This window comes from Megalops cyprinoides, chromosome 17 (genome assembly GCF_013368585.1).
Source record: "Megalops cyprinoides isolate fMegCyp1 chromosome 17, fMegCyp1.pri, whole genome shotgun sequence".
Classification (NCBI taxonomy): domain Eukaryota; kingdom Metazoa; phylum Chordata; class Actinopteri; order Elopiformes; family Megalopidae; genus Megalops; species Megalops cyprinoides.
The window spans coordinates 12,102,733-12,130,204 of record NC_050599.1 but is presented as its reverse complement, the minus strand read 5'-3'; the positions used below and the strand labels follow the sequence as shown (position 1 = coordinate 12,130,204).

The 27,472-nt window shown below is 43.0% G+C and overlaps 1 protein-coding gene across 1 annotated transcript in view; it reads right to left on the bottom strand.

Moving 5' to 3' along the window:
* Nucleotides 1–27,472, bottom strand: part of mettl24 (methyltransferase like 24) — a 36,873-nt gene that overhangs the window by 7,393 nt on the left and 2,008 nt on the right. The window contains exons 2-4 of the mRNA XM_036549483.1: nt 12,991–13,089; nt 9,100–9,239; nt 2,943–3,168 (exon numbers count right to left, since the gene is read on the bottom strand). Of these exons, the coding sequence (XP_036405376.1) occupies nt 2,943–3,168; nt 9,100–9,239; nt 12,991–13,089 (465 nt within the window). The remainder of the gene's footprint in view (nt 1–2,942; nt 3,169–9,099; nt 9,240–12,990; nt 13,090–27,472) is intronic.

The window sequence follows — 27,472 nt, the reverse complement described above, 5'->3', positions numbered from 1 at the left end:
GCAATGTATGAGTTTGTGAGTGATGCAGTTCACCCTGGACAAAGGCATTGCTGAGACAATGCAGGTTGAGCTCTTCACTCAGCCCTACAGCAGTAGCTCACCACTTTTTGGTTACAAGACTGGTTCCTTACACACTACCCCACACTACTGTGTCCGACCTCTGCAGTACCTGCTTACATGCTAACTAAACAGGCACAGAAACAAGCTACAAAAACCTTGTGCTGCACAAAGCTATTAAGATTAGGGTATAACATTTTCAAAAAAAAAAATAGGTAGAAAAAAATTATCATTAATGATCATTGTCATGATCATACTTTTTTCTTTTTTTTTTGCTGTTTAGTCAGGGGTATGAAAAATATGGAGGGCATGATGTATTATACAGAGGACAGTATAAGAAGACAAGATAGATTCTTCATTTTTTTCAATATCCTTTACATAACAGAATCCATGAATGTGGTTTTCATGCCTTCGATTAATTATGCTTCTGTTCCATTGATTTAAAATATTGAATATACACACATCAAAAGAGTAGTGTTTTCCCATATGTATGTAGATTTTGCCAGTTTGCGATGCAGCTTCCTTAAGATGTGTATATCCAATCATGTCTATATGTAATGTATAATGTATAAAAATCTGAATGATTCATGAATAAGACTTATTTTATGTTTTTTTTCCAGGATTTTGCTCGTTAGGAAGAAGGAATGCATGAATTACCTCTCAGCAGGGTCCCACCCAGTGATCGGGATGAATCTTAAAGTATTCTTGCAGAATAACTCACTCCTTAATCACTTCCTATCTCAAGGAATATCAAATTCAAATAGCGTTTCATTCTTCTTTAATGGCAAAACAACTTGAGGCACTTGGAAGCATTTTTTATGCATAATACAGCTTTTGTCCTGGAAATGGCCTAACAGCTGGCTGAGGGAGTTAGACAGTGAGATGCACAGACCTGTCTGTAGAAATATACCTTCTTTTTATTTCCACATGTATCAAAGGAAATGAAACCTTTTGTAAGTTGGCCTCTGGTCTTCAGAGATGTTATGAGGAGCATTACAACTTGTTATGTCTTCTCATGGACTACTGCAAGTTTAGTAACACTCCACTATAAACATAACCATTACAATTGCATGGGTTACAATTAAATCTTCCACTTATACCATCAGTATTATCTTTTTGACCCTTTAATAACTCAGAAAGAAAAATGTATCCAGTTTCAGGAACTGCATTTCTCCCACCACAAAATTATTTCAATATGTTCTCTTCTGTCTGTCAATGCCATGTTCATCCATCACCACAACTACAGTGGGAACCCGCAACAGATCAATATTTTTGTATATTTTCTGATCAAATTTCCATTCAATACAATAGCAAAAAAGATCAGGTCTCAAGTGCGCCAGCACTGCAATAGTGAAAGCAGTACTAATGCTCAGCAGCAAGCATGAGTCATGCAAACGCCGATAAGAAATACAAAGAAATGCTATGTTGACCTTTGAAGTGTTTTGTACGTTTCCTTGGTTTCCTGTCGTGCAGTGGACATAACAAATTAGATGGAAAAGTAGGTGGCTGTTCTTTTTGCACGCCGTGTTTTCACATTAACGTCTTATTTGGAAGTGTGTGCGTCACTCAACATCTAAAACTGGTTACAAAGATCCTGTAGTTTGCACCCACTGCCCCCCCACGCCACCATAAACACAAATGACCTAACAGCTTTTGATTCTTTAGCTCAAGTAATATTCCTTTGCATCAATGTAAGCCCTGCATCTCCGCCCGGCACCGAATGTGTAAATTAAATTGTATCACCTTCATGCACCAAAAAGCAAATAATGTGCATTTCTACGATGCGTGTGGGCTTTATATTCTAGAATCCAATTTGTATTTTCAGCAATTCCATTAATCTGATGTCCTTGTCTGAAATGAAAATGATCACTGATGCCTAAGCAAGAACTAGCCTTTAGGGACATGTTACATAAATCCAAAAAAATGCAGCTGGACAGATTCTATTTTATAGAGTCATGTAAGATACAGATGAGAGGCCGTGTTTGGCATTCTTGGCATCCAGCCATATGGCCACAGAGAACGGGAACCTCAAAGGAGGGAGGTTTGTACTGTATCTACCCAAGTTTTATCTTTATGTGCTGGACCCCATATCTTGCAGTCTTGCATTCATCAATGACAGGTCCCTATGTATCTAATAAATTCAAATTATGATAATCGGACATTTTCCTATGTGTACCGTATGAGTTCTGGAAGGCATCATTATTCACTGAAGTTAAGTCCTTTTCCCTCTGGCAGTTCCTCTCATATGAATCAATGCAGACATGAGAGTTTAAACTGACAACCAAGAGGCCCGCAGTCATTAAATAGCAATGGTCGGCCTTATGCAAATAGAAATTCTTGCATAATTTGAGCCATTTGATGAAAATTGAATAGAGGGAAAAAGCTTTTTTGGATCCTTACATAATGTTAATATATGGAATATTTACCAGCTGGTGGATTGGTGAGAAGAAAAATAGTTAATAGTTAGAAGTAAGATGCTGTGTGATAATTTTTTTTAATGTATTTGACATTTTTCGTAGCCTGTTGTGTCAGATTATTAACTTGTTTGTAGAGGGGATCACATGAGGCTTTCTTTTTTACATTGCCGTCATAGCCCTCAGAAAACATCTCGCTGAATCAAGGATAAGCACAGATCCCTTTCAAATACATTTTCATGAGTAATTGCTTGGTTTTGTAGGCGGTTGTGTATTGCCTGATCAAATTCCCCTGAGGGGATAACAGGAATCTTTGAGTTTTGGCCTGAAAATAATATACATATTTTGCTTGAGCTGGGGCCAAGTAATCACTGCTCGCACAGATATATTTATTTCTTTCTTTCGTTTCTGCAGTGTGCTCCGTGTGAGTAAGCAGTTGTTCTGTTTCACGCCTCCTCTCTGCCATCTTACCTTCCTGTGGCCAAAGTCGTTCAAGATGGTGGCCAGCTTCTTGGTGTTGCTGTGCTGCTGCTGGGCGGGGATGGCAGGGTTGGGGTCCCTCCAGTCCACAGAGAGGCGGTGGTGCCACATGTCTGAGTCCTGCAGGTGGGCCTGTTTGATGCTGGGGTCGAAGCAGTGAACCTCGCATCCAGCCTTTGCCAGGCTGCCCTCGAGCTGCTTGTCCTCCATTCCCAGCCTTAGAGAGAGAAGAAGAGAGAATAATCATGAAACACATTTGTTCGCAGTTTCTTTTTTTTTTTTGCCTCCTGAATTCCTTCTGCGAACGAGCCCAATTTGCTCCTCAGAGGTACGGGGTTGACACCATTTGTTGGAGGTTTCAGGGAATTGCCAGTGAGTAATTCCACAGAGGCAGCTTTTACACAGGGCTAACCATTTTAGGCCTATCTGTTACATAGTTTTAAATTGACAGTTGACCCTGATTGTGTGTGTCTTTGGAGGGCCTCAGAGAAATAATTATCTGCAAGCATGTTTTTCTGTCTGGGCTGGGGAGTAAATTTGACTCTCTGCTTTGTGTGCTATTAAAAGTGTGAGTCATTGGGTAAGAAGCTGATAGTAAGGAGGCAACAATGAGCTCCTGCAGCTTAGGTGAGGTGTTTTTGTTCATGGGCTCATTCCTCTAATTGGAATTACACCACTGCTGGCAAGGGGAGAGCACAACAAACAGTCAAATAGATGCCACATGTGATACGCACAGATTTGGCAAGGGGGGGACAATACTGATATATTTTAAGGTTTTACCGAAGTGGCCTTGAGATTCTGGAAAATATCCTAAAAGCTGTGGTCACGGTTTAGTAACATGGAGGAACACTATGTACTTCAACAACATGACCACCTCCGCTGTTTCTCAGAGGCCTCAGCTCTTCCCTTTTTTTCCATCCGGACATAAGAGCCCTTTTAACCTTCCACAAGAGGGTCCTTCCTGTGCCACATTCACATGAAAATGAGCACTTCCTTTCCCTGAGATTCCCCTCATGCTTACCTGAGTAGCAGCTCAGAAGAGAAAGCCCTACCAACAGTTAATGGCTGTTTCAATGCCTTCAATGTTCCTCACTTTGCTGGATACATATACCATTGTGTGAAATGGATAAGCACAGCTGACTGGGGAATTTACAGGTCCTTGGTGCAAGATGCCTAACCTATTGTCAAAACACTTTCTTCCAAGCTGCTGTAATACACTTTAATGTTTCAAAGTAAAACACAATTTATCAGGAGGCCTGAGCAGACAGGCTTTTGAGTGAATTATTTGCAGACACTTTAATTACAGCCTTGGGATTTGCCTTCAAAGTTTCACGGCTGATCTGCTCTTATCCCTTGTGGACATTTCCATTGGGGCTGTTAAGATGTCTTTGTTACCTGAAAATAATTAACATCACACCGCTATGCTTAAAACATCCAGCTCGGCTCGGGAGGACCGGCTGGACTGAAAGAACGTTGCTGTGACATTGAGGTGACCAACAGGCCTGTGCCTTTCGCTGAACCTGCAGGCTGCTGTCAACTGCAGCGCGGAGTGGTCTCTAAATAGCTATATTTAGACACCGGGCTGCCAGAACCCAGGCCTAGATACAGAGGGCCAATCCACACATCTCTAATGGACTAAGATTACAGCAGGACGTTGTCTAATGTTATCTCTACCAGCAACAAAGAGTCTCTCTCATGTGATTCCAGCATGGAGACAGCGGGGACAGATCAAATACCTGTAGAGATAATCCATCTTTTTTTCCCCAGATGGTGGGTTCTTTCATTTCCATAAACTAATAGTGACCATATGTTGCTGGATCTACCACCACCAGAGGAACAAGACAGATGATTGGGTGAATTGGCCTGTGTGATGTAGTTAAACACTTTTAGAAGACTCCTGCGCCTTGAGTCAACAGCCTTATCTCTGAAGTCCCTGGGGGGCGGGGGTGGGGGTGTGTGGGGTCTATGGATCTTACACTCTGCAGGGCCTCAGTAATCTCTGATCTGGTTATTTATTGTTCAGAAAAGGAATGTCCCTTCCCTTTAGCACACCGCCTTGTCACTGTAACCACCATCAACTCACAAATTCTGAGAATGGAAGGGTGGACAGATACTGATGGCCTACATTACTTTTGTACTTCATTCAAGTTTAATTACTCTCTTCAAACTGAATGGGCAAGGGAGCTTGACACATGCAAATAAATATGAATAAACATAACCAGTCACAATCCTGCAATGGCAGTAGATAGTAGGTGTCTCATGTTTACACACACACACACATACACGCACACAGACATGTATGCACACACACACACACACACACACACACACACACACACACACACACACACACAAACACACACACACACACACACACACACACACACAAACGCAAACACACACACACAAACACACAAACACACCGTTCTTGCATCCCGAGAGCGGAGCTGCCGAAACACATTAATAACACGCTGCGGTCACGCTCCACCTTCAGGGCCCAGGCGGAGCTGACAGCCTGCCTGCCCGCTAAGCCGCGCCCCCTTGCAGCCGAGTTCACGCGGCTCCCCCCACAGCTGGCCAATGAGGGAACATCTGCTCGCCCTGCCGCGGACACACTCCGCGCGCCGTATGCTGCAGCAATCAAATGACCCGACGCTCCCACCCCAATTAAACCCTGTGTTTCGCTAACAGCTTGGTTCGGTTCCCCTCTCGCGGGTCCGTGTTCCATCGTGTCTCTGCAGATGGGAGGGGAAAAAAAAAAAAAAAAAATGGTTGAGATATGGGAGCCTTCGGCATCCGCTGCGTGCCTGTAAAAATAGCCCTTTATCTTTCAAATACTTCTTCATTAGGAGAGACTTTCTGGAGACAAGCGCTGGCCTGTTGCCTCCGCGGGGGGAAAGTAGAGGAGCTGGGCTCCGTCCTCCTGGCACGGATCCAGAAGAGACAATGAATCTCATAAACCAGCGAAGAGCGGTGCAGGCCAGGGATACATTACCTGGGGGCACGGTCGTTACGACCAGAAAGACTTCAGCTTTGAATCACTTAAAGGGGCAGGTACATTCTCATAATTTTCCGTAATTACAGATTGCGCGAAGCCTGATTTACTACAAAGTGGGGGATTTAGCGCGATTGCAGCCAAACTGTGCCATTAAAACCAGCATTACCTCACTGCATTATGTTACATTTACAGGCCTAAACGGAGTTATACATACGGAAACAAAGTGAGTGAATTTTAATGTTGACATAACCATTATGTGAAGACAGCCATAGTATTACGCCATATCTTGGTTTTCTACCAACACTGGCCGAGAGCAACACTACAATCATGCTATAGCTAGCAGGCAATGATTCTTGCCTGAGTTAACCTCTTATATATGTACTGGTGCCAGGACCTTCAGCACGTTGAAAGTAACCGAGCCTGAACATTGACTGCTTTCAAATGTGCTCCTAACGAGTACCCCAGAGCTCAGTACAACTTGCCGCTTCTCTAAATTGGTTGTGGATGAACAGGGTCCACACATCCATGGTTCCAAAAGTGGAACTGGAGGAGCACTACAAAAGTGAGTTTGCATTTTAACACTTACCTCAAGTTCAGTGTGGGTACTGGACTATTGCATGCAGTAACAGCAGAGTAAATAAATAACTTGGTTTGTATGTGGCTTTTTTAAGTATAAAATGCAACAAAGACCCCCAAATTGGGGAGCAGCTAAAAAAGAAAGGCATTGGAGAAATTTAGGCAGGCGATGATACTTAATTGAAACTGGAGGCTAAACACATTTAGCCTGAAAGGCTAACACAGACTGGTAAACAGGCTAGCATAATGCATAACAATGAGTAAACAACAGCAACAACAAAAATCTGATTACATGAAAGGAAACTGCATCAAGTCTCTTGTGACACGCATAAACCACAGCCATGTTGGGTGCAGTTTGTATGAGGACACACATCTACTGTGCATGGCATTTCCTCAAAGCACTATAGAAAAATGGCATATTAAAGCATCCTCAGTCAGTCAGTGACTTCATTGACCTATCCTGTAAAAATGATCAGCCACTGCAATGCTGAAGAAGGCAGGGTCTCGGAAGGCATTTCCCTGGTTGCTCCAAGGAGCTCTGTGAGGCTGAGGTCAGAGCCCAGTTTAAAAAAAAAAAAAGGCAGTATGCCCACTTCCAGCTGCGTGGGACGAGATCAAAGCAGAGCGCTTGATTAAAATAAGGCCTATTGTGCATCCAGATGATGAGAAAGCTGGTCTCTGGTGCATACTGAGCTCCACCGGTGATGCGATTAACCCAAATGGGTGGGTGGGGGTAGGGCGGGCTGTTTAATTATTTAAATTGTCGTTAGTCAAATGAACTGCAACCAAGGTTTATTTAAGATGTTACTTCCACTTGGCCAGATGTTGGTACTGTTGTTTTTTTATTTTTGTTTTTAAGAACATAATAAGAAAAGTCACATGTTCACATTAAAGATGAAATATTTGAACATATATAGTACAAATATTACATTTAAACATTATACTATCATAAATATACTATCATAGCAGCAGTGTGATGTAGTGGCAAGGAGCAGGACTCATAACCAAAAGGTTGTTGGTTCGAATCCCCTAGAGGGCACTGCTGTTGCACCCTTGGGCAAGGTGCTTAACCCACAATTGCCTCAGTAAATATCCGGCTGTATAAATTGATAAAACTGTAACCTTTGTAAGTTGCTCTGGATAAGAGCGTCTGCTAAATGACAATAATGTAATGCAATGCAATCATAGCATGTGTTTCATTCACCTGCTATTACAAATCTGAATGACTGGATTGCTCCTCTGCCAGTCGCAAAGGATCCATGCTCCTGTCTCCCACCGGTCACTCACACTGCCTCTCTGTGCCCTCTGGCAGCAAGAGTGATCACACTGTGGACAGCAGCAGAATCACAAAGATGTTCTCTAGCAGCCAGGCTGGCCGCTTCGGGTAAGCAGGTAGATCTTAATAGGCAGCAGCAGATCCACAGAGACAGGCTCTCCACACAGCTGGCCAAATGCAATAGTCTCTCACTCATGGACGTGTTCCACACTTATAATGCAACAGCTGTTGAATGTGCTCCAATTAACACATAATGTATTTGTCACCGTGCCATCCTGGAGGTTGTGGCCACAGCGCTGCCAAACATATCGCCCTGAAGCCTTTGCTTCCAAGAGATAGCGTGTCGAGTCACGTTTCTGTGACTAAGATACATGCACTGCTCACTTCACAAAACATGAATCGGGTGCTAGTCAATGTCAACACAACAGAAGAGTCAGCATCAAAAACAGAGACTAGACGACTTGAAATCATCCATCAAAACTGACACGGCACTGCTTCTGTAAAATGCGAGGCTAATTCAGACACCACCATCATATTCAGTAGATTCATTAGCTTATATTAGCGCTTTGAATGAATGTATTCTGAGCACAGGATAGGAGGTAAATGGATAATTGCATTGTGTGTTGTGCACGCAGACTTTTAAAATTTGCTTTGACAAAGAGCACATTAAGCAGCATTAAAAGAGTGGGCGGGCGCCTACACAGCCCTGGCTTTGCTGACACTGCCTTACATAAGCAGACAAATTATTTTAATAGACCTGTTAAAGCCACGCAGGCGTTTTGTTCAGGGGGATCTGGCATTCAGTGACACCCCCGTCGTTCTTGTGTGTGGCAGGAGGTGAAGGCAGTTCATCACCAGCAGAGAAAGGGGTGAGCTAACCCCCCTTCCCCACCTTAACTGACCTTTTCTACAATAGCCGTAAATGCAGAGGTGAGTCAACCCCCCCACACACACACACATGCACCTGTGCCATCTCTCAACACCCAAATTAACTATGTACCCTACCCCTACCCCCTCCATCTGTTCCCCCATCAGTCAAGAGGCCAGTGAGCAAATAATTCTGCCACAGAGAAGCTGCTTGTCCAAGCTTTCCGAACCATTGGTTTCATTGCTCGTGAGTTCTTAATCTCTTCAGATGATCTGGGTCAGCACCCTGCCCCACCCCCATCTCCCTTCTTTCTTCTGCCCACTCCCACCCCCCACCCCCCCCCCCTTCCTCCACGAGAAGCCACCTCTCGCTGATCCCTTCCCAGCGAGCGCGGGGTACACATTAGTAGGGTTGGGGGTACCAGACTCACCCCAGAGAGTAGACGCGACACTGCTTGCTCCTGATGCGGTGGACCAGGCTGAATCTGTCATCCAGACACACCAGCCAGGGCCCCCCCTGCTCCCGAGGGCTCCCGGGGGGAGCCGGCCCCAGCGCGGTGTCACAGGACATCTGCCAGGAGACAAGAGGTCTGATTAGCACCCTGGCTCACATGGATCCCCATCAAATGCTCACACCCCCCTCCAAATCCACTTGAGAGTCATCCTGCTTGACCTCTTCACGCCTGGGCTTTCGGCGATGGAGGAAAGATTGGATTTAACCTTGGCAAAGATCTTTTCTCAAACTTTAGCTCTTAAAGCATTGTTGAAAGGCTGGTTTAAAAGAACAGGACAAGCTGATAAAGGGTAATTCTTATTCAGTCAACATTTTGCCTGCCAAAGATTTAACTTTAAAAGTAGTTTATACTGTGACATTTCAATTTATCCTATGTTTAGCATGTTATTTTATACACATCTGCAATTTTTTTGTTTTCCACCTCCCATTTTTTATCACCGTACAAAGGCAGATGTAGTTATATATGCATATCACTTGAATTGAAGTTTCTCTCTTTTCAACAAAAGAGCTTGGCTTTTGGTATGAACTTGGAGGGGGTTCCACAGAAAAGTGCATTCATCAACATCTGCAGCTGGAGCCCGGGAAGTTCTGCCAAGTTTATTCAGTCAACAATGAATCCGAAGAACAAGAGGGGCAAGCCAGAAAAATCCGCCAGCCAGGCTCCAGCGTCAGCGTGAGGGTCAATAGCCTTTGTGTCACAGGACTTAGCGTTCACTGTGCAGCCCTTGTGGAGCCTCGCTGCCAACATGCTGCCATTTACTCCATGAAGTGGAGGATTGTGGGAGTCCAGAGGCATGTAGGAAGTCATGTATGAGGAGTCGTGTGTCAGGAAGTCACCCTGATGTGAAAGACACAGAGCTGTAGTCTTTGGAGCCTTTAGAAGTTCTGTCTTGCAGACTTTGATACTTTGTTTTGGTTTTTGGACACAGGAAAAAGTGTTTGCATGATTGCCGAAGTTACATCAATGTGTAGCATTTGTGGTAGTGCAAAAGGCATTAATGTTGATGCAGTTATCTTTTCTCAGTAACCCTGGCATTACCTATAACCCTGACTCTTAAATAAGCCACATCTTATTTGTATTGCAGACCCTTCCACCCCGTTGATCAGGGTGTGTTGGTGAATGAAGAGTGTGTTGTGAGGGAAGGTGGGAGAAGGCCAGGCCCAGTAGTATGGAATGGAGAGACCTCCCACCCTTTCCCTGTAAGACTTGCAAGTATTACAGCAGCACCCATTCCAGATAACTGAAGCATGTTCTGTCTGAACACTGAGAATTGCACCAAGGCAAGATTCTGTTTTCCTTGTTTGTTTTTTGTATTTCAGACACCCCTTTTTTCATTAATTTCAGAAACTGCCAAGCTGCGCATATCTTTGTCTAAGACAAATTTGTTAATGATAGTTTTCAAACCCCCCAATAAATTAATTGACCAATGAGGAAATGAAACGATACATACAATACAGTACAAACATGGATTGTAATAAACAATAAAACCATCAACCAAATTTGTGCTGAGAATGGTACTGTTACTGAAGCATGATCTATTCTCTGCTTGTCAGTGATGACAAATGAGCAGTATTAGAGGGGGATGTCTGATGGGTAATGTATCAGATATCCTCTTCCCTCCATTACAGTACAGTACAGTACAAGCTCTTCGGCCCTGATGCAGTCCAGCCACTTTTTTATTGAATTAGAATACTATTTGTAAGCAAATTTTAGTTTTTCTCATTTTCTCATTTTGTCTTCATTTTTCTCATGTTTCTGTCCTTTTCTTTACTGTCCTACACAACATTCTGCAGTTTCTGAAATGCAGAGAGTAAGCTGTGACTGAAATGACAAAAACACTTCTTTAAATTCGTTAGTCAAAGTCAAGGCCAAAAGACATTTACAGCTTGAATCTGTGCCTTTGTCATATTTCATCAAGAGCCTACTGTATCTGAGTCACTCTGTAGTCAGAGAGAAAACACTGTCTACATAATTGATGCAAAAATCATAACTTGTTCAATGATTGAGTCATTTATTCAATCCAGAGCTATTGTTACATTTATATTTTGGTTTCTTGTGCTTGTTTTATGTCTTGATTCCAGAACAGCCTCTCAGTCTCTGTTATTGTGCCATTTTAAAAAATAATATGATTAATATGTTAATAAATTTTCAGAGCTATCTTAAGATTTTACAGAGCAAAAAAGATTCTGTGCTGTCACAAGACAAAGACATGTTTTTACTTTTCAACCATCATTCAAAAACAAATTGATCATATTATGTTATGAGCAGGCCCAACAAAAAAGGCACTTTTGCTAGATGTATTACATACAGCAAAATATGCTCCATAATCTAAGATCTTCAAAGGAGACATTTTATTAATATTGATTTCAAACATATTTTGATTTTGATTTACATTCCTCATTTCAATCCATAACATCTCCATTTTGAAAATACTTAACGAAAGTCATATATTGCCATTGCCACTCTATTAAATGTTTTGTGCTAAGTGTATCTGGAACTTTCATCTGCTTTGGTGCATTAAACTGAAGTTTTTTATTAGCATTCTGGCCATCTTAACAGCCAAAGTCACAATTTAGGAACTTGGAGTTCTATAAAAATTGGTTCTTATTCAGTTCTCAATATGAATGTTCTTAATAAATGTCATTATGTCATGGTTAGGGACATCAGTCATGCTGATTGGCTTGGAAAAAAAGCACTTAAAAGTACACCAATTGTACAGGGACTAGAATTCTTTTAGTTATACGTCCAGAATCTTTATTTATATAACGGGACGATTGCTTTGACTGTGTATATGTATGTAATATGTAGATAGCTATGTAGTAGTATTTAAAATCTTGCCATAATGTTTAATTGAAACAAACCTAAATTTATTTAATAAATTTATGTTATTTATTTGTATGCTTATCATGGCTGAGGAAATTATTATTTCAGAAAATGGCTTGATTAGTTATGCTGGTACTGAGATATATTGGCAGTAGCTTCAAATAGAAAATCAGTAATACAATCTTAGCAAAAAATATGGTTTTCAAATACAAGGTAAAACCTTAAATATTGGGTAAGTTCATATTCATGTACATGAGCCTGTGGTCATTATCCATTAGCAAATCTTATTTTATGTTAGGCGAATGGAAATAATATAACAAACATTCAGGGGAAGCTTAAGTTGGATCAAGGAATAGGATAATTTCTCCTTTCTCCATCCATGCAAATCACTATCTTTTACTAATCAGAATGTGGCAGGCATTCAGGATGGAACACCTAGCTAGAAATAATATGCTAGTTATCAATAAGAGCAGTAAATAAAGTAAAATAAGTTCTGTCCATGTATTTATCATGTCAACTGAAATCAGCGATTTCTCTTCCTCATGTTGAAAAACTGATGTGAATAACTTTGGTTTGGTTAAATAGCTTGCTCGTTTTATGTGTAAGACCTATAATCTTCTCATCAGGCTTCTGGATGTGTGATTTGTTAAAGTCTGCTTGTTAAAATGTTCCTCCTCACTCTGACTGACACATTTTCTAATTGCTTCTCTTCTGCTTTGTTTTATTCCCGCCCCCGAGACGGTGACCCCAAAGGGGTCGTGGCCGCATACTGCGTTTCTGGGTATTGAGGCCACTGGCCACCTTTTGAGCGGGAATTACAGACAGGTGCACAGTTGAAAGATTACCCAAAAGGAAATCACCCCCTTCATTGTGACTGATGTATAGCAAGTCTTATTGAGTCTCTGGTACGAGATTACTGGGCAAGCAGAAGTTTGCATATATGTGCTTTATTTTGTCTTCATATTCCTGTAAATCAGAACTCACTTGAGGTGTCTGTATGTATTTGAGGAACCGAATGGCTTCATCCTCCAAGGAGTGGCTGGGAGTTGCCCAGGGCTGCAGGTCAATGTGCCAGCGTGGGACCTACAACAAAAAGGAGACTGGCCAATCAGCATTCAGAAGAGGTGCGCTTAAAGTACATTTCTCAACATATCCAAACCCATATAAATAAGGTGCTGCACAAATGTCATAGCTTCAAAGTCCTGGAGGCCTGGAGAGCTTCAACACCTGACACCTTGTATGGCTACTTGCTGTAGATGCTTTCCAGACTGACTGAAATTTACTTAGAAGTTCTCTAGGCTGGTGTATCAAAGCTGGTGTATATCAACAATATATTAAATACTGGTTTTGGACTGTCTTTTGCAAAGACGTGCATCATTACATTTGACTTACATTAAATGAAAAACATTGTGTCCAAAATATCTAAGCAAACGATGATGCTTATCCTCTTGCTGCATGTCTTTGTTCAAGTGCCATGTTTTCCCAATGCATCCAACCTGACAGAGACTTGACCTTTTAATACATGTTTGTCCCTGTGTTTGGCATTTCAAATAACAAAATGAAACATATGAATCATTTTAATATCTAAGACCATTGTTTGTAATTGCTTTTTGATCACACAGGTCTTTGAACCATGGAACAAATCTCAGATATGTAAACCAAGATATGTAAAATGACATATTATGTATAGGTAAGAATTTCCTTTAGAAATCCAGTACAGAACATGATGATTTTCACTGAAAGCAAAGAAAGATCAATCTCAAGCAAAATAGCGCTGAAATGTAGTTTATACTGTAACCTACTCTTCAGTGCGTGAGGAGAAATGCTACGCTTCACAGCAATGGCATCACTTAGAAACAGATGACTCATACCGCACGAAGCCATGTCATCACATTAAAGCCAAAAACACAGCTTGCGGCATTTTGTCCAACCCAGTCAGCATCAGTGGTTTAATTTTTACTTATGAATTCTAACTTTATGTTACATTTTACTTTCCTTTGCTGAGGGAACAGCCCCCGTTTGGCTCGTGTCCCTGCTGCGGAACATATAATGAGCGGCCATGGCCCCCGGTGTCCTCACATTATGAATTGAAAAGATGTCTGTCCTTAGCCGTGTGCCATTGTTAGTCTGGCGGGCGGATGTCATAGAGTGGCGAGGGCGTCTCGCTGTCATGTCCCTTGTTAGCGTTCTGGCCCCACGCTGGGGGTGGCCACCGGGGGAGGTCTCGCACTTCATAAGAGGCCCCCGGGGCAGAGCGCTCAGCGGCTCAGAAAGCACGTGTCCATGGCGCATGGCCACTTCCGCGACCGACAGGGAAAAGGGACAATCCTCTTATCATTACTGCGTGTGATGCATTCATCCCCAGCTAGTGGGGGAAAAAAAGAGAGGGAGGGCTCATGTTCATGCACACAACAAATCCCTCTCATTCTCCAGTCTTGGGAGAACAGGAAGTCGAAATGTGGGGTTCAGAACCCCTCATTCCACAGTGACAGAGTGCTCAATTGAGTGGATAGAGCTGTGCTTGCTCTCTCAGAGACCCTGTATGGGAGTGTTTGTCTGTCAGACACATGGCCCTGTTTATATATCATGCAAACTCAATGACTTCATTTTTGCTGGAATTCACACGGTCGCAGTTACTGAGGCACAGTTCTTGTCAACAATGCAAAGTCCCTTTTTTTCCAGTCAATAACTAGATGGCTCCAGTTCTGTTGTTGTGGTATATCTGTGTTTTTTTCATCCTTCGCTGAGAGGTATAATGTGCATTTTGTGGCATGTCCAATTGATTATGCATACAAATGCATATTTATAATTTTACATTTAAAACTGTTAAAGTTGGATTCAAGTGTATGATGTTAGTCATTCAGCTTTCATCCGTATCCATAGGAATTTCCACTGGTTGCCACCCATATCCAATATATACAGTATTTCAATCCATCTAACTACTAATCCACACTGAAGTAGAAAGCCAGTTTGAATTATAGTTTAGCCTGAGTGAATACACATTTTTCAAACTGTCCATGCCTAATCACAGCGATATGCCTCCAATTTAGGAAGAGTTTTTCTCTATATATCTCGGCGCCTGGCATGACTATAATCATGAGTCGCAGTGACTGAAAACATTTTTATTATACCTTACGCTTTATACTCTAACATTACACAAGGAGACAAAGATTCCTGGCAAGGCCACACAAATCTTTCACTTGTGGAAATAAAATGTTCTCATGCACGGCGGTTTTGCCACCACTTGTCACCTCAGACCTCAGGAAATATTCATCATCCCCCCCCCCCCTTTCAGCAGACGTTTCCATTTGTCTCCCTTTGAGGCTGTCACATACAGTCTCTTTTCTCAGCCGTGGCTCAAATATTACATTTCTATTATTCATCCTCTTATTACTGAGGGCTGCTGATGATACAGGGCAGCAGGCAGTACAGATGCTGGTTCCTCTGTCCTGAAGCTGGGCTTTTAATTGAAAGTGCGACGTCACAGCCATAGAACTGTCCTGTATCCCTCTGCCCTCTGCTCGAAATGGCTGCTGCAATAACGTTTGATCAAGCGAGCCCTCCCTGAGCCTGACATTCAGCCTCTCGCCACGTCGGAGGATGTACCGCTGGTTTTTTTTTTTTTTTTGTATTCGGCATCCACTCCCCCTGATTGCGGCAGAAATCGGACCCACGGGGAGCCGGGGGAGCGTGTCTAATGGCGCAATTAATCAGCACCGTTTGCCTCGCTTTCAGAGAGAGAGAGAGAGAGAGACACGGGCTCTAAACTCCCACTGCAGATTGCGGGTCTCGTTTGCCGACCGCCTCCCGCCCCGACCGCGTTCTCCTCCCTGTCCATTCAGCCCCTCTATTTGCCCACCCCTGCTGGGAGGTAATAGGCCAGTGGCAGCGGGGAGAAATATTTGCCATGGCCCTGCGCTTTTTGTATCCTTCCATGCCGTTTTAATCTTTCACTCTTGAGTGCTCTCGAAGAGGAGGAGAGGCACCTTGAATAACGGAGCTCTCTGGCTGCAGTAAACTAGCATGCAGCTGTGCCGGCTGAACCGCCGTTCCATACCTCGGCTTACGGGAGTGGTCGTCTGAATGCCTGTCAATGCACCCCACCTCCCACCCCCTGCCAACACACACACACACACACACACACACACACACACACACACACACACACACACACACAATACAGCCAACATTTTTTTTAAAGTGTCATTCTAAACCCTTGCCTTTGGACATTGATTCATGTCCCATCTCAAATGCCAAATTAAAGCAATTGGATATAGTTTGGAACTGGTGTGATTTTTTTTCTGCCAGTTTTCTGCATTTCTGAGTTGTTGTTGAGCATTTATTGTCAGGCATATTTGTGATGTCAGCCATTTTCTTTAATGGCACACCCAGAAGGCATTTATGTGATAGCTGTGTGACAATGCGTGTGAAGAAAACAAGACACGGCAAAGGGAAGAACCAGGCCAACAAGTCTCAAAAGAAAGCTTCCAAATTACTGGTGCAATTTGAGCTTGAGAGTGTCAGAGTGTGTCAAACAACATGCAGGATCTGTGGGGTTTTGTAAACACAAAAGAGTGCCGAACACTTAATCCCAGGATGCAGACTCAAAATACTTTCCAATTTTCAAGTGCACGCCTCTACGAAACAAAGCCAAAAAAGCCAATGGAAAAGATGGAGAACTGAGCCCAAATTTAAATGAAACATTACATGACTTATACATGAAAATATCAATAGCTTTCTTAAGGCATAAAATAACATTATTCATTAAGTGTGATTACAGCAACCATCAAAGTGTAGCTCCTGAGACGTGTCCTTGTGATTGCTTTGTTTAGAGTCTAGAACATCACAAACACACGGATTGAAATGAAAATATGAAATATGTATTCTTAGCATCCTTTAAAATTCAGGAGTTCAGCTTGGTTTATGTTTATGTACTTGAGTATATGCCAAGTCAAAAATGAAAAAAAAGATCAATGTATCAGAGTCCATGCGACCTAGTGACTAGAAGGTAAGTGTAATGAAATGAAGTTACCTTCATGCCACTGCAAATATTTCAATATCTGCATCAACATCCATACCCTTTGTGCTGACACAATTGACAGACTAATTTAATTTAGGGCAATCGTAAAATTAGCAGTCCGTCTGGGATAACTTGCATGGATACCTGCAGGCACGGCTTTGGTTTAAGAGTTCTGCTGGGGTCGTAAAAATCGACAGGAAGCGTAAAGCATATCCGTTCGCAGTCAAACACCCTCCGTGGAGGAGCACGCTGCGCTGAACCAGCCGTTAATAATCCCGGGACACGGGGGGGCTCAAACAGGCGCCGACAAGCCGTCAGCGCATCACGCTGCATTGGAGAAGACGTCGCAGAGTGAGAATACTGACCCGCCGGAGCCGCAGAAGATAGGGGGGCTATAAGTGTAATCACCGGTACCCCCCCCCCCCCCCCCACTCCTACCCTCACCCCCATACCCCCCCCCACCCTACACCACACGACACCCCCCCCCCCCCCAAAACACCCCACACCACCCTCCCTCCCTCCACCGTTCAAAACAAGAAAAGAGGAAGTGACCAAGAATTCCAAAGCAAACAGAGAAACAGTTGCGCTCTGGCACCGGCGCAGAGAGGATTAGTCAGTGACACTGCAGCATTGTTGGTGAACCCGCAGCTCTGCATGAAAACCCGCTCAAGCGCTGACTCAGACTGCGGGTACAAAGACAAAGGCATCCCGCCTTGGATTGCCAGCCGCACATAATCAATGCTCTTGTTGTCATTCCTGAACTATTAAAAACCCTACTGGCTGCTCTGTTATGACATTGCTGCAGAGTGATCAGGGCTGAACTGAGTCAAGAGCTACTGCAAGGATACTGACCAAACATACCCATTATAAAGGGCCATGAATAACATCTGTTCAGCAGATTGTTCTCAAATGCTTAGGATTTACTGCAAGCGTCTTTACATTACATTTATATTCATTCATTTTACTTTTCATTACTCCTGGGCACAGTTTTAGAGACATATTCTGCTTGAATGTGTCTTAATCACATGTATCCTTCATTGAAACTCCATCACGGCTCTACCTGAATGTGCAGTGAATTCCAGACAGCTGAGCTGAGACGTGAAAGCCCTGCTGCCAGCCAAGCCGGTGCCATCCCACACTGCCATCTGCAGCCAGCGGCTCCTGCGCTTTAAGGGCTGAATAACAATGCCCCTTGCATCCGTGCTGTGTAATTACCCAGCAATGGGGTGTGAGCCCCCCAGGGACAGAAATTATGAAAAGGGCAAATGCAGCTGGGTGGGGTGCTCTGGAGCTGGCCTGTGGGGCACCCCTAAGGCCACCTGCTTACATGGAGCTCACACAGCCAATCAGCTGCGGCTGTCTGGCTGAGAGGACCTTTCCCGCATGGCTGTTTGCAAAGATGCCTTTGAAAGCACTCACAACAGCACTTCTTGAAGATAGTCGCCTCCGCATTTCTTCCTTTTTATTCATTGGTAAGTATTGCTTCAGGGGAAAAAAAAACACCATTCCTATTAAGAGAGTCTCCGGCTTGGCACCTGGCTTTTCCTAAGCAAAATTGAATGTGACTATATTCCAGCTATGATAATGGTTATGAGAATGGCAATGATTATTATGGTTATTTAATCGCTTTCAATTAGCTCTTACTCTTCTCAGAGAGGTTTATAACATAAGCTGTATTGTGGCTCAGCTGGGGATTGGCTGTGCCTACTTCACAAAAAGCTGTGTTCTCAAGGAGACCAACTGCAAGTAGGCAGGAATGTAAAATTGACGTTTTATGATTAGCCACAAATGGCAATCACAGCCCACAATGCTTTTATAGCAAAAAGCATTAGGGCTAATTTTAGTCTATGAAAAAGCCAGAATTATACCAAAAGGTCAGCTTGTTTTTATCATTAATGTGAAATCAGGGACTCTTTGGGTCAGTTAATGCTGCATAAGCCGAGTTGGATAGTCTGCGTGGATGATGTGGAAGAACTCTGATCCTCTATGGAAAAAGCTAGAAAGACTAAAGTGTCCCAAAAGAGACCAGGTTCATGCTTAACTGTGCAGTACCTGCTCCCCACAGAGCTAACTTATCTTAAAAATCATACAACAAATATAACAACTAAAAAGCAGCAAGCACTGCAAAATTTATAGAGTATTGCTTGACATTAACTCAAGGTTAATTCCTGGCTTCTAAGGCAAGAAATTCTCATTTGTGAGAGAGTGAAGGAGCGTGGTGCCTGAAATCCTGTCTTAACCAAATTCAATTGGTTTTTTAAATGCTCTTTTCTCTTGCTTACATCTACAGTTCAGTGATCTTGAGCGGCTCCCTTATGAGTTCACCACACACACTGCTGTTGTGCCATGACCTCAAAGAAAATAAATTACATCAAAGCACTTACTGCACACGGAATGAATGTACAGGCTGGTGGCTACTCCAGCTGATATGAGGTATACATATATGTTGTGTTAACAGCTGTAGTTAGCAGTAGTAACAGCAGGAAATCTTTTTTTTAGTTATTAGCAATTAGCTATCATGACTACAGTTATGTCCTACATAACTGCTCATGTGAAAGTGGGGGGAAATGTGGCTGAAGCTGCAATCACAGGACAGGTGGATCCAATCCGTACCCTGAATATTTCAATTAAGTTGCTTTGTGTTCCCAATGAGTCAGCTTAGCCATTCCCCCTCCCCCCTGCAGGAAAGCTTTTTAATCAACGCCTACAAAGTGAGGCTGCCGCGGTTTGAGACTCGACTTGTCTCCGCGTCACTACATCTCCACCATATGAATGAATGCGTGGCCCTCATTTCACCATCTCTACACTGGCCCAATTGTTTGTAGCAAGTGCACAGACTGCAGGAAAGATTGACTTTTCCCCATAACCATGTCGGACAGTTTGACAACTGCTCTTGCGTTCTCATCTCCTGTAGCATCAAGGTTTGTGTCTCTACACTGCCACTAGACCAGTGAATATCTGAAACTGAGTGACTAACTGAAACAGAGACAGTACTACACCACAGTTATGTGACTAAAACTCACGCTAGACACGCATGTGCTATAGACACTATGTGAATGCAACAACAATACGATATACAAACTACCACCAAATGAACCACTATATGAACAAGTGGATTGTTCGCATTGATTTGGTGGTGTAGTGCTCTGTTCTTATCCGATTACTCAATAAACATGCTCATGTGTCAGAAGACTGACAGCTGTCGCTCCTTAAATTCGCCATAATGATGATATTCGCCCCCATAAACCTGCTTCTTCTTTTTAGTTCAGCAAAGGATAATAGCATGGTGCACATACCCCGATTATTAACCATTAATTTTTCAGTTTTGGCATAGCAAAAATGTTCTGTTGTCTGTCGCAATGTATTTATTTACCACAAAGGTGTTATTGATTGGCTGAATGCCACTGAAGTCATAAGCCTTGCATTTTTTAATGCTACACAGGCTAGGCATTGTGTTTGCATATCTAGTTTGAATCAACCTACTTTCTTCTTCAGTCATCATCATAACAAAACTTCAGTGTCCCAACCTGGGTAAATGTGCATCTGTTACCACAGAGTTCTGGAACCATGGATTGAAAGTTCTGTTAGTCAAAGTCGATTAAACGTCTGTTCAGTGTCCTTCAAATTACATGACAAATTACAAGGGAAAATGAACCCTTAGCATATTTAAATCCAGTTGTCTAAGCCCTATAATAAAGTATTAAATGGATGCACAATGTAAATTTAACTGTGGTGATCCTGACTGTATATTTTTATATAACAAAGATGAACAAACACACATCTTCCCAAGGTGTCGTTTTGCTGTGTAACAAAACGGATTTCCCAAAAGCACCCTGCTGATTAGGGGCAGTCAGTAACAGACCCATGCCAATGGGAGTCTGCATGTGCTGCTGTGTATGTTCAAAAGGACAATTCACTACTTTCAGTAAGAAATGGTCTGCGTTCTCCTTGTAACCCCTCAGTAAGATTATCTGGTAAGATTATCCTCCTTATTCGCGGAATGAATACATGTTTTTGTCTCTCATGAACTCCAACTCGAGCAAATGTTTTTGCTGGCTTCTCAGCCTACTTCATGTATTTCGGTGTAGAGAGATGGTGAAACATACACCCACCAAAAAGTAAATGGGCATGCTGCTTCTGGCTACAAACCCCTGAGAAAAATGCTTATCTAGAAATTCTTCAGCTAATATCCAGCTGTATAAATGTAAAAGGTGGAACATGTCAACAAGGATAAGAGCAATACTATTACTACTACCACTATTACTATTATTACTATTATTATTAATAAACTCTCCAATGTATATAGTCATACATTCTAACAGTGTGTGATGGAAATGAGAACACCTCAGTTTTACCCACTACAGTCACATTCACCATGACCCCCCCAATGTGCTTTTCCATGAATTAATTACTTGATGACTATTGAAGGCTTTAGTGCATCTGCAGTCCACCGCATCCTTTTGAAATGTATATCACTCTTTCTATTTCTAAGATTGCTTTGAAAAGAACACTGCTTTCCTCAAACCAGATTCCAAGTCAATCTAAATTTAGGGCGCAAAAGAGCTGACTCAGATCAAATGACTTCTGATGTCAATCACTAAAGCTGTGCCAGCTTCACAGGAATCCTTACACATGATCCTAAGGCCGTGTCTGAGAATCTTACAAACTTGCAAGGACTGTGGACAGCTGGAGTCAAACATGGTGGATGACAAGATACATTATCTCTATTCTCAGAATTCTTCTCTATTCTGTTTATTATTGTATAATCATTACACTTAGCATGTCACATCATGGACAAACATTTTTGATGCAGTTACAGTAGCTGCCTGAGTGTGTTTGGCCAATGCCATGCTGAGTATGCAACATGAGCAATGATTGTCGTTTGTATGTCACAATTTAAATTATCAATATCAAACAAAAATACATCAATTCATTTTCTCAGGTGTTGAACAGAAAGCAATGTATCAAAGAACCAAGCATCTGTATCCTGTTTGCTCCCAAAACCCATTTATTTATTATCACTTACAGATTAGTTTTGAGAACAAACAGTGGGTGAGTTTTTGGTTCTATGATTTTATATTTCCTCAGTTTTGTGCAAAACAGGCTCTGTGCAGATTGCTACATGGTTTTACGTCTTGTTGTTAGACTAATGAAGTTTCCTCGAGCAAGCAAGCTGTGACTTTCCTGAGTTCCCATTCACAAAATCAAGCTCTTGTTGTGGTCGCTGCATGAGGCCCTTTTTTTACGGCTCATGCAGCGAGCACAACGGTACCTCGCGGTTCAGTCTGGCGGAATGGGATTCTTCTCTCAAGCGGGAGATTAGCTCACGTTCCCGGGTTTGCTGAACCGGGCTCAATGAGCCTTTCGCACCTGCAGCACTGCAGTGCTGCTCCACTTTAACGGGAACGCTGGGGCAAACTCCTGGCATTCAACATTCACCACTCCATGTGTTCTGCCGCAGTGCTCTCCTGTCACAAGAAGAACGAAGGGTTATGGTGCATATCATTAACCCAAATCTCTCACTACTTGGCAGCGGTTGCCTTAGAAACCACCCTTTCTGTTTCAAATTATGAGCACTTTTTTCCTCAATGCAGAAAAAAAAACCTGTCATTGGCAGCCTTCACTTTGGAATATGTGTTTTAATGTAATGTGTCAAGGTAGAATACGTGGCGTTCATCATTAAGTTGCTTGCGGAGGTACAGAGTTAATATACACCAAGCATTCAGATTGCTGCTGTTATTCTGGCTATATTTTTGGAGTATATAATTATCAGCCATGACTCCTGACAAAAATTGCCTGCTTCTCGAAATCCAGATTGATATTAATTTTTAATTCAAAGAGAATTGAGTCTGCCATGATCCATACGAAAAGAGAAAAGCAGTTAATTAGGATGGTAATTACCAACATGTTTTGTGGCCAGGTCATGCTCAAAAACAACATCAGTGCAAATTAAAGGCATTTTCCATCCCCAAACCAAGCCTTGCATGGGAAATGGATCATTCATAATAGATGCGAAAACATTGGGGAAACAGAACGTAGTTCGGTTTCTCTCCTAATTGATTCCTCACTTGTTTCATGGCAGCAGAACGAAGGCTGTTGAGGCCTTGGTTTTTCCTCTCCTGTTCTGAAGCTGTTCAGAGATAAAACAGCATTTATTCTTGGTGCTGCATGTCAATTAGCTGAGGACTGTGAGGGCTCTTTTGGCTGGGAGGACAGCAGTGAGAAAAGGCAATGTGTGGAGAGAGAGTGAAGGAGGTACAGCAAAAGGCCAGAAAACAGGTTCAAAAACCAAACCTCAGGGCCAGACCTCAGGGTTAGGCCTCAGAGCCAGGCCTCAGAACCAGAATTCAGCGCCAGACCTCAAGCCCTGAGAAACACAGAGGTACCGCTTCCACTAAGTAGTAGTTGGGTAAAACGGTTTGAAACCTGAACTTGTAAACTGGCAGCTTCGAGTTTGAATCCTGGTCTAGATCACTGCCGCACCATTGGATGAGGTGCTCAATCTGAATTCCCTTAAGGAACACCCGCCTGTATAAATGAGTAATATGTAAAGCATAAACGAGGTTGCTGCGGATACGGTAAATACATAATTTATCGCTTGACTCTGACTGGCCCAGGGCGCCATGGCTAAGCAAATTAATAATTGAATATAATGTAATGTAACCCGAGAGCTACACTCCACCCTGAGACCAGCACTGACACCTCACTTCACCTAACCTCAGTAACCCTTCACATACCATGTGACAATCCACAAGATGTTCCTCATTTATATTAGATAAGTGGGCAGAATGTAGGTGTATCCACCATACTGAATGAGCGTGCAGCTCTGGTTAAAGACACATTGGCACCCTAAAAAGGTGAAGAATTTAACAATAAATTCAGGCTCTCTCAGTGTCTTCCAGCAGGAAATTCACTTATAAGCTTCACTTTATATAAGCCCACAGCTCCATTTGTCTCTATCCAAGGAGAGAAATCAGTGCAGAAGGTGGAATCTTTCTTGACAGCAATAATGGATCACAGCCATACTTGAGGAAGCAGGCCCGTCCAGCTCTTTGTATCTGGGCTTTTCATTGCAATGCCCATCCTATTCATCACCCTGCCAGTGAAATCAAAGCATGTCAGAGCAGGCACGGCTGCAATGGCCACGACTGAGACACAGATGGCGCTGTCTCCAGTGCCCAGGTTCTGGAACCTTTATACGGTCCTCACCTGGTTTGACCTCATCTCGCTTTGCCTCGCTCTCCCATGCTCTCATAAGTGTCATCTTTGATTTACTCTCTCTCTTTCCCTTCCCTCACCATGCCAGCTGAGAGCGTCTCTTCCCTCCAAATGACATGGTAATTAGCCCAAGCCAGCGGGACTGTGCGTTAACCATGGCTGCAATTATCTCCGGAGTGCTTGAACGCATTCAGACGGCCGTTTAACTTAGCCAACTTAGACATTAGCCACACCAGCCAGGTATTCCTCAGTAAGAAAGGTCAGCTTGAATTGCTTTGAAATCTCTCTTTGCAAGTACTAGATCATTTCATTTTAATTGAGAAGCTTTTTTTTTTTTTTTTTTTTTTTTTACAAAGAGTACTTTTATTGTCAGCAGTAAAGTTCAGTTCTCCTGCGCTGTTTACCCCAGGAAACTTTTAAAACGTCACTTTACTTTTTATGCCATGACAAAGGCATCTTAAACCGCAGACAGTGAGAGCACTTAATCGTTTGGATTGCCTGGGTGAGCCAAATGTGTGGCGAGTCCAGGCCAGCGGAGGGAGTCGGTCTGTCTGCCCATCAATAGCTCTAATTCACTTGAACTCTGTGGGAGGCTCAAATATGGGAACATTTGACAAGGGAGCCATTTTCATGTATGCATCTTCAATGACAGCTCTGGTTTTGTCCAAAGCCCACAAGGGTTTTCACGGCACTGCTGACAAAAGAAGGCAAGCTCCCAGCTGCAAATGCCAGGAACCAATCCAGTGCTGCATTGCACCAACAGCCATTTAAAGTGTGCACTCTCTGTTATATCAGAGTTTCTTCACTTGGTTTCTGCCCCTGGTGTCTGGGTTTTCCTGGTCCATGAAGATAAAAGTCTCTGTCTAAAGTTCAGTTCAGTTCCTCTGAGTTCCGTCTCTTATCTGCTGACCTTTCCACCTCACCACACCACATGAAACTGCCCATCAAAGCCAGTACTGGGCAATCTGTGTTCTATGCTGGGCAATCCAGCGGTTCCTCCCAGAGTCACTCAACAAGCTCCCTCCCTATATCCAGTGCTAGAGAAATGGCAGTCAGGTAACACAGATGGCAGAATTGTCTGTGAATACTCTGTGGACTGTAAAATTCAATAATGGCTGGATTTTGAGGAAGTAAATGCCAGATAGCATGTTGTTATGGTCTTATGCTTTAGCTCAGAGAGGAGAGCCTGCTTTGGCCTTTGACCTCTAATGACACACGTTTCGCAGGCGCCACTTTGGTTTCACTGAGGCCCATTGTGTCTCCAGCTTAAAGCTGTCTGAGATCCTGCCATACACATAGGATTAAAAGTTCTCCCTGACTTACTCATTGTCTTACTCATTCACAGACCTTTCAGCTTTCTGATTGTTGTATGTCACAGCAAATATGCCAGAGAATCCCCCCCCCCCCCCCCCAAAAAAAAACTTTCATTTAGGTGAGAAAGGCAGAAACGCAATTTCTCAGCACTGAAAACAAATGAGTACAATTGAGCAATGTTCACACAAGGTTTGCTGAGGTTCAAAACAAAACTATGAACATATGCCTGGAAGAATTTCACAGCTTCATGAAATAAATAGCCCTTTAATGGAACACATTACAGTGGATTTCCATTGTGCCGCAGCTCTTTGAGCTCACAAAAATGTTTCTTTGAGTGAGACGAACACTGCCACGTAATGACAGCACCACACACATGAAAAACCCACGTGTCTCCCGAAACGTTCCAAGCTCCTGAAGAAAAGCCAATGCAGGTCTTAATGCTCTAGGAAAATGAATAGCAGACGATGAGCAACTGGATTCTTGTGCTGAAGAGAGCTGTGAAGTCTACCGGTGACCTCACACTGAAGCACACCTTACAGCTTGCCTCAAAATATGACAGCTGCCAAAAAAACCTAAACTCTTTGCTACAGACCTCATTACAGAAAAGCAGCAATAGCATTGCTAATATGGGAAACTATTTTCAGACGCATGCTGTGTTATAGGATACAGAGCCAGTTGGTGTCTAGGTAACACATCACATTCCCACAACTTTGCTTTGTTATTTATCATAAAATGTTGTCACCATTGTCTTCTCACTGTAAGCCCTGCCCTGGAGACATGCGTATGTATCCTTCAATCTCTTCTGCTGTCAGTGAGTTTACAGAGACAGTTGTTTCAGCAGTAACTTCCTGTATACTGACACTCCGTAATGAAAACAAACAGGAAGCTCAAGACAGGACTCAGGACTGAAGCTTTATCAAGATAAATGATTCAAATGTATAATTTTTGTTCTCTCTCTTCACTGTTAAAATGCATTTCCCCCTTGTGTTCATTTCCATGCAGAAATACAATACCTGAGGCAAACATAGCTCACTTTTTCATATGTCGGTAACATTTTTTAAGGTTGTTGAAGTCTTTCCACTGTAGAAAAAAAGCTTTAAGGCATACTTTGGGAACCCCATGTTAAGTTAGTTTACTTATCCGAATTTTGTTTCTCAACCGTTCTTTTTATCCTCGGCTCCTACATGCTTTGTCATTAAAGGCCTGTGCGGCCAGATTCCTGAACAATAGAGCCTTTCAGCATCCTGAAATGACCCTCCTTTCTCTCAGGAAGGTGTGTCAATATGTGCGCTCTGTGCCGTTTGTCATTCTAATGCTCTTCATAATAACAGTGGAGCGGGGGAAGGGAGGCCAGCTCGATGCTTATACACTCCAGCAGCTTCATAGAAACAAACCGGTGGGGTCAAGACCGCAGTGTTCGAAGCGAGTGGCTTGACGGTCTGGGTCTAAGGCCAAGGCTAAACGCAAGGCCCTTACTTTAAGATTTACTTTCGTTGGCTGCACGTCCTCACCCAGCGTGATGTGACATGATCACCGGACAAATTTCTCTGGGGCTGAGACCAAACCAAGATTTTCAAGACTTGAAGACTAAGGCCAGGGCTCAGAGTGAGGCTGTGGATTAGTGTCCGCTGAGCAAAGACCAGGCTCAACAGTAAGCCCCTTTGAGTCCACACCAGCGGAGAGTGACATTTGTCTCTAGTTTCTAATCCTGGCTTGTCAAGTTTCATCTCAGAGGCTCAGCTCTGCGGAGCAGAGGGTGGGTTGGTCTTGAGCGTGCCTCTGTTCGATGAATGACTGCTCCCAAGATTGATGCTCATGGATATTTCCAGCTCTTTCTAGGCCTTCTCCTGCTCATTGAGAGGCGCTCCTAGAGGGAGCGACAGAGGCGAACGTGTGAAAAATGGGACGTGTCAG